The 8,815-nt window shown below is 44.5% G+C and overlaps 1 protein-coding gene across 1 annotated transcript; it reads right to left on the bottom strand.

The window, feature by feature from the left end:
- Positions 1–7,708: 7,708 nt before the first annotated feature.
- On the bottom strand, positions 7,709–8,557 carry LOC309546796 (olfactory receptor 52N1-like; the record flags this gene model as incomplete). The annotated part of the gene is made up of 1 exon (XM_082246485.1): positions 7,709–8,557. One exon carries the CDS (start codon positions 8,555–8,557, stop codon positions 7,709–7,711), a length of 849 nt encoding a protein of 282 aa, XP_082102611.1.
- Positions 8,558–8,815: the final 258 nt, after the last annotated feature.

Here is an 8,815-nt window from a genome sequence, read left to right as displayed (position 1 = left end):
AAGCGATCCTCGAGCCTGGGCAGATTCTCTTTTTGAGAAAAACGACCAGCTTCTCAACTCCTATGCCTTGTTCCTGGCAGAGCTCACTAGCCTATATGATGACCCCAATAGGCAGAGTACTGCTGATCTTCAGTTAAGATCCTTGAAACAAGGAAGGAGGCCTGTGGAAGACTTTGTCGCAGAGTTCAAGAGATGGACCCTTGATTCAGAATGGAATGATGCATCTCTGAAAACCCAATTTAGGCTTGGCCTATCAGAAGCCGTTAAGGACGAGCTCGCCCGAGCGGATCTGCCAAAAACCCTGGATGCATTAATACAACTCAGTATTACCATAGATAGAAGACTACAAGAAAGAAAGGCTGAAAAGTTGGGAATGCCATTATCCGTTTCCTCTCGGAGTCTGGCCGTTCCTATGGAGGTAGGAACCATACGCCCACCGCTATCAACTATGGAAAAAGCCAAAAGACGAAATGAAAATCTCTGCTTGTACTGTGCATCCCCGGATCACAAGATAAACGTCTGTCCCCTAGTCAACAAAAAGAAGGGTGAGTGTTCACATGTCTCTCTAGGAGGATTGACAACTTCATTCACTAACCCCTACATTTCTGTTTTTTTGACATTACAGTGGGACCAGAACAGGATTACTACTAAGGCCATGATTGACACAGGATCTTGTGGAAATTATATGGATATATGTTTTGCTGCTTTAAATAAAATTCCTATTATTTCTAAACTCAAACCTGTCTCAGTAAGTCTTATTACCGGTGTTCCGTTATCCTCTGGTCCAATCACCGATCAGACACAAGCACTTCTAGTCACTATTAACGAGTCTCATAGGGAGACTTCTTCCTTCGATTTAATACCATCACCCCACTTTCCCATTGTGTTGGGACTTCCCTGGTTGCACACACACCAACCAACCATAGATTGGAAGAAACGGTCCTTGACCTTCCCTTCTTGTTATTGCGAGGAAACGTGTAACCTCCCGTTTTCCGGGAAGATTCTGTCTGTGGTGACAGATGAGATTGCACCACTATGTTATCAGGATCTTTCTGAGGTTTTTCTTGAGAAAAATGCTCAAGCATTACCTCCTCATCGAGACTATGATTGTAGCATTGATCTACTCCCAAATAGCAAATTGCCGTTCGGTCATGTTTATCCTCTTTCACAGGATGAACTTGCCCATCTCAAAACCTATTTGGATGAGAACTTGGAAAAAGGTTTTATTAGACCTTCCACTTCTTCCACAGCAGCAGGACTCTTTTTTGTTCGCAATAAAGATTCAAGTCTCAGACCTATCATCGACTACAGGAAATTGAATGCTATCACAATAAAAGATCGCTATCCTCTACCGCTTATCCCTGAGCTCATTGAGCAGGTGCGTGGAGCTACCTATTTTTCAAAATTAGACCTGAAAGGAGCATACAATCTCAATCGAATCCGTGATGGACACGAGTGGAAGACTGCGTTCAGAACTAGATACGGATTGTTCGAATATCTTGTGATGCCATTCGGCCTATGCAATGCCCCTGCAGTTTTCCAACGATTTATAAACAATATTTTTAAAGACTTACTAGATGTCTGTGTTGTGGTATATCTGGACGATATACTTATATATTCACGGACCCTGTCTGAACACATAAGACATGTAAGACTTGTATTATCGAGATTGCTTGCACATAATCTTTATGTGAAGCTGAAGAAATGCTTGTTCCATAAAGATGAGGTACTCTTTCTAGGCTACATCATATCCAAAACAGGAATCGAGATGGACATGAGTAAAATATCCTGCATTCAGGATTGGCCTACACCAACTACACGCAAGGCGCTACAGCGATTCCTGGGATTTTCAAATTTCTACAGGAAGTTCATAAAAAACTTTTCTGCTATTGTGAGACCCCTCACACAGCTCACTAGCATAAAAATACCATTTAAATGGTCAGAAGAAGCAAATAAGGCTTTCCACTTGTTAAAGACAAGGTTTACTTCCGCTCCCATATTACGCCATCCAGACCCATCCCTCCAATACATTCTGGAGGTAGATGCGTCAAACCTGGCAGTAGGAGCAATACTCTCCCAACGACCTACCCCCACTTCACCACTTCATCCAGTCGCCTTTTTTTCTAAATCCCTGAGCAGTCCCGAGATAAATTACCCCGTGGGTGAGAAGGAACTGCTTGCTATAAAATTGGCTCTGGAGAATTGGCGACATTTACTCGAAGGCACCCAATTACCAATAATTATATACACGGACCATAAAAACCTCCAATATCTTCAGACTAGCAAAACTCTCTCGCATCGACAGGTACGATGGTCACTATTCTTTCTAAGGTTTAACTTCCTAGTGACCTACACACCTGCAGATAAGAACAAAAAGGCGGATGCACTATCACGACTAACTGAAGAAAACTACTTTGAAATTCCTTCCGTTCCTATAATACCTCACAAACGCATTATTGGAGTTGTCCGTTCCTTGAAGGAAGAGGTTCTGCATGGTATAAGGTTGGATTCACCCCCACCACAACTAACTACCGATGCAGAAGGCTTCCTCTACTACAACGACAAACTTTACATACCACCTACCCTACGCACCAAGATCTTGGAATTATCGCATGATGTGCCTATGGCAGGACATATGGGTATGACAAAGACTTTCAATTTGATTTCTCGGCAATTCTGGTGGCCTGACATGAAAACATCTATACAAAAATTCGTCTCTTCATGCAATGTCTGTGCCAGGTCCAAAATTGACACTACGAGACCATCCGGTCTACTATGCAGTCTACCAATACCCCAAACTCCATGGGAGGTTCTGTCATTGGACTTCATCGTAGAATTGCCTCCTTCCAAAGGATTTAATACCATCTTGGTGTCAGTGGACCATCTGACAAAGATGGCACATTTCATTGCTATTCGCAGACTACCTTCGTCCAAACAAACGGCAGAACTCCTGATGAAACATGTCTTCAGATTACATGGTATCCCAAAAACTCTTTTGTCTGACCGTGGATCCCAATTTATTTCTAAATTCTGGCAAGAACTATGTCACATACTACGGATTGAGCGGAAGCTCACTTCTCCTTACCATCCGCAGACCAACGGACAGACTGAAAGAGTCAACCAATGCATCGAGCAGTATTTACGTTGTTACACTTCTTACCAACAGGATGATTGGTTGGATCTTCTCCCCCTGGCAGAATTTGCCTACAACAACGCAACTCACAGTACAACCAAGCAGAGTCCGTTCTACTTGAACTATGGGTTCCATCCCTCTATTCTCCCTCCACGCATCCTTCCTTCAAATAACCCAGTAGCCTCAGACTATCTTTCCCAAATAAAGGATTCTCTGGGTTTACTAAATACTACCATTGCACACGCTCACAGTCAACAAAAGAAGTACTATGATCTTCGTAGAAGACCTTCTCCACAGTATACTATCGGGGACCTCGTTTGGCTCTCAACAAAAAACTTGAGACTGAAGATCCCTAGCAAAAAGCTTGGACCTCTGTTCTTGGGACCTTTCCCAATCAAGAAACTTATTGGAAAAGCTGCAGTGCAGCTTACATTGCCAATGGACCTAAAAATCCATCCCATTTTCCATGTGTCGCTACTAAAACCCCATGTTCCGGACCAAGGAATAAGGCCTAATATTCCACCTCCCCCTCCTGTACAAGTTGAAGGTGGAGAAGAATACGAGATAAAAGAGATTCTGGATTCTCGTATCTACAGAAGAAGACTTCAGTACTTGGTTAGATGGAAGAACTATGGGCCCCAAGACGACACCTGGCTAAACACCTCTGACATACATGCCCCTAGATTAATCCGCAATTTTCATGCGAGATACCCAGACAAACCAGCTCCAGAGGCCTTCAGGAGCAGGCCTTAAGGGGGGGGGTATTGTAATGTTCCGGTACCTTTGGTACCCTAAATTACACTTTCCACAAATGTATGCGCCCTACCATTTACTTTTGGAAAGGTGCGCATACACCTTTAAGACTGGAGCTGTCATCACTCAGCGCCGGACTAGATGGCTATTTAAGGCTTGAAGCTTCCATGCTTGCAAGCTTACTTCGCTGACGGAACCTCGCTGCGCTGATCCCTGTATCCCGCTACTGGATCATCCGCCTCTCCTGAACCACCCTTCGGCTGTATCGCTAATAGTGCTAAGTACCCCGCAGGGGAATTCTCTATAAACTTATACTAAGCTTACACTATCTAGCTCTGCATAGTAGAGACTGTTTATCACATCTGCATAAACTAGATTGCTAGCTCTTGAGACTACTGCTACTTTTCTGCACTGGGTTGATCTCTTTTGTATGTCCACCTGCTATTCTATCATCTGCTATCATACAACATTGCTAAACCTTCCTGCATCCATCTGCTACTGTCTCACCTTCAAGTGTCTATCACCTACCACCTCCACTCAACCTATCCCTCAACCTTCATCATTGTGTTACCACATGCATAAAGTCACTCTAAGAACCAGCATGCTAATTGTGTGTATTTACTGGCTGAAATAAGACCTTCCACACATGATGAGTCATTGAGGTTGGGAATGGTATCTCAGCATATCTCTTACATGACTGCTGACGTGGAACTATTTCTGCAGCTGAAAATCCACACCATATAAAAACGCAGGAGCGTTACATACAGTGACATACACCCTTTGCATACTGTTGTATTCCGTTTATCAATAAAAAATCATTTAGAGGAAGATCTTAAATTCGATAAATATGAGGAGAAGGTCAAATAAGGGACGTGCCCTGGGTCGTGGTGTTGCTGGTGGAGCTCCTGTTGCAAGGAGAGGACATGGTCGATCTGTGCCAGCTACACGCACAAGTGAAACACCTTTCTCAGCTGCGAGTAGGCGACAGAGCCTGCAGCAGTATTTGGCAGGGCCTACTGCGCCTTTACAAATGTTGAGGCCAGAACAAGTACAGGCGATAGTTGATTAGGTTGCTGACAGTGCCTCCAGTTCCTTCACATTGTCTCCCACCCAGTCTTCTGCGGAAAGATCAGATTTGGCACCTGCAGCCGATGTCCATCAATCTTCCACCTCACATCCTTGCAAATCAGCTAAGCAGTCTGAGCCCCGAGTCATGCAGCAGTCTCTTCTTCTTTTTGATGACTCTGTTAGCATGGTTTCCCAGGGCCATCCACCTAGCCCTGCCTCAGAAGTTGAAGAGATTGAGTGCACTGATGCCCAACCACTTATGTCTCCAGATGAGTATATGGGAGGACCATCACAGCACGTCTCGGATGATGATGAAACACAGGTGCCAACTGCTGCGGAATTCCAAATTGTGGAGACCGACAAGGAGGGCAAGGGTGAAGACTGGGTGGAAGACGATGTGGAGGACGATGAGGTCCTCGACCCCACATGGAATGAACGTCATGCAGGTGACTTGAGTAGTTTGGAGGAAGAGGCGGTGGTTGCACAGAGCCACCAGCACAGCAGAAGAGGGAGCAGGGTGCAAAAGCAGAGCAGCCGTGCCCTAGACACTACGCCTGCTACTGCCCAACGCAGCAAGTTCCTGAGGTTCCTGCACCCTCAAACGCCAGGGACACAATTGTCCAGCAGGGGCACAGTTCTGGAGGTTGACGAGGATGAGGGGGAGGAGATGGAGGAGGATATGGAACCATGTTCACAGCAGGGTGGCACCCAGGCCAGCTCATGGCCATAACTGGTGCGTGGCTGGGGGGATACGGAGGACACAGAGGACACACCTCCCACAGAGGACAGCTTTTCGTTGCCTCTGGGCAGCCTGGCACACATGAGCGATTACATGCTGCAGTGTCTCCGCAACGACCGCAGAGTTTCCCACATAGTAACTTGTGCTGATTACTGGGTGGACACCCTGCTGGACCCCCGCTACAAGGACAATGTACCATCCTTAATTCCCTCACTGGAGCATGATCAGATGATGCGTGAGTACAAGCGCACGCTGGTAGATGCGTTGCTGGTGGCATTCCCACCTGACAGCGGGGGCACAGTGGAAGCACAAGGCCAAGGCAGGGGAGGAGGAGGAAGAGGTCCCCAATGCAGCCAGGGCACCGCCAGCACCTCAGAAGGCAGGGTTAGCATGGCTGAAATGTGGAAAAGCTTTGTCAGCACGCCACAACAAGCAGCAGCACCACCAACTGATATGGAACGTCTTAGCAGGAGGCAGCATTTCACTAACATGGTGGAGCAGTATGTGTGCACACACCTAGAAGTACTGAATGACGGATCTGCCCCCTTCAACTTCTGGGTCTCCAAGTTGGGCACATGGCCTGAGCTTGCCCTTTACGCCTTGGAGGTGCTGGCCTGCCCTGCAGCCAGTGTATTATCTGAACGGGTATTTAGCATGGCTGGGGGCGTTATCACAGAAAAGCGCAGCCGCCTGTCCAGAGCCAATGTGGACAAGCTCACGTTCATTAAAATGAACCAGGCTTGGATCCTACAGGACTTGTCCATACCTTGTGCAGAATAGACATGTATACCGGCCTTACCCAGCCATTGCTGGATTTGATATTTCTTACTCTTTTGGGGTGTACCCTAATTTAAAAAAAAATGTAATTAAAAACAAAAAACCTTGTCTTCCTTCTCTACTGCCGCCGCCGCCGCCACCTACACCGCCATATCCACCACCATATCCACCGCCACCTCAACCTACTACTCCATATGGGCCTCGTCCTCCTCCTACATCATTCAAGATGATTATTTTTTATTTTTATGTTTTTTATGTTATTTTAAGTTATTTCCCTATCCACATTTGTTTGCAGAGCACTTGCCATGCTCTTAAGATGATTTTGCTGCCATTTGCAGCCCTCTAGCCCTTTCCATGTTTGTTTTAGAGCCCCTAACAACAACGGACCACCCGCAACAATATTTTCCCCCTAGCATCAACAGACTCTCTGTTAGCCAGCAACAATAGACCCCTCTCTCAAAATTAGATCTCTCCCAGCAACAATTGATCCGCAATATAAGACCTACCCTCAGCAAGAGTTAGTCCCCCACCAGCAATAATAGACCTCCTCAGAAACAATAGATCCCCCGGCATAAATAGATCGCCATCAGCTAGATTGGATCCCCCAATCAATAGATCCTGCAGCACACACCAGCACTCCTTGCGAACAAACAAACAATTAGTGCTGGAGGTGCCAGAACTGCGTTACCCCACGTTCCCGCTGAATAAAAGGCCTGCATATACTTGGATAACTATTATACTAGCCTGCCCCTTTTCAAACACCTACGCCGTGCCAAAACCCTGGCCTGCGGAACCTCCAGAAAGAACAGGAAGTGCTTCAATTGAACAAATGTGAAGGGGAGGAAAAAGCAACTCTGAGAAGCAACGAAGTGCTGGCCTTGAGGTGGAAGGATAGCAGGAATGTATACATGCTGTCTACCATGCATAATGACACCACAGTCGAGGTTCACAGAGGACGGGGTCCCATTCAAAAACCAACATGCGTCCAAGCATATAATCTTTACATGGGGGAGAGTGGATTAGTTCATGTGCATGTAAAAAGGTAGGTGTCCCAATACTTTTGGTAATATTGAGTATATTTTTTTACTTTAGATACACTTAATATGTTAATCCACATTGACCTGAGTCTTGCCAAGTGGTGTGAAAACATTAGACCATGAGTAATAAAAACCCTGCACAGCAGAAGTCATTTAAAACATCACTGAAATATAACTTTAATTATGTTGATGACACTTCAGTTATTTTGTATCAGAAACACCTTGCCAGAATTTCAGTTTATGTACATTTCTGATTATTTTTAATTTTAGAGTCTCAGTTCTTATACCATAGACGATGGGGTTTACAATAACTGACGTGAGGAGTCCAGTGATAGAAAGGAAAACATGAACAGGGATGGAAATTGTCCCACCATTGAAGCGATATCTTAAAAAAACAAACAATGCGGCCATCAAGAAAATGGAAAAAGTGATTATGTGTGTGGACAAAGTATACATGGCTTTTTGGCAAGCTGCTTTGGAGATCTTTAAACAGATCCACAATGTTCTTATGTAGCAATATACGATAATTAAAATTGTTCCAGAAATGAGGAGGAGTGTTTCGACAAGTCCAAAAATATTATTAACCATGGCTGAGTTCCCACAAGCCAACCTAACAAGGGACATGTTCTCACAGAAAATATTATTAATATTGACCCCACAGAATTTCAGGTTGGCTGTCATAATCAATGGAACAGCAACAAGTATGAAGACTAAAATCCAGATAATTGCTATGTATTGCAGAGCTTTTCCATTCGTCATTAGGGTATCATATCTCAGTGGGTAGCCTACAGCCAGGTATCGGTCATAGGCCATGGCAGTAAAAGTAAAAATTTCCACACCAGAAAAACTTTGCATACAGAATACTTGTACTAGACATTCATAAAAGGATATGGTTGAGGATCCAGTCAACAAGCCAATTATAAACTGTGGGAAAATTACCGTATTTCCAAATACACCATTAATGATCAAGTTAAATATGAAGATATACATGGGCTCATGAAGACTAGCCTCTATCCATATTACATACACAATCAGACAACATAAAAACATAGTAATCAAGTAGAAGATAAAAGCTACAATTGCATATAGAAATCGGAATCTCTCCATCTCTAAGAGTCCAAGAAACACAAAATTTGGGCTAAGTTCAGTTACATTTTCCATTATAAATCTGATGTGAGTTCCAGCAAAGTCAAGATTAATGAGTCTATTTCTTTACGAATGATTGTGTACCATCTTATTGAAGGTAGACATACAGTACATGCTGTTGGTGTAGATCTGTAGAACATCTGTGATTGCAGGATACGTATA

This window comes from Pelophylax lessonae (assembly GCF_965119305.1).
Source record: "Pelophylax lessonae genome assembly, chromosome: 2".
Classification (NCBI taxonomy): Eukaryota; Metazoa; Chordata; class Amphibia; order Anura; family Ranidae; genus Pelophylax; species Pelophylax lessonae.
This window is presented reverse-complemented; position numbering and strand designations above follow the sequence as displayed.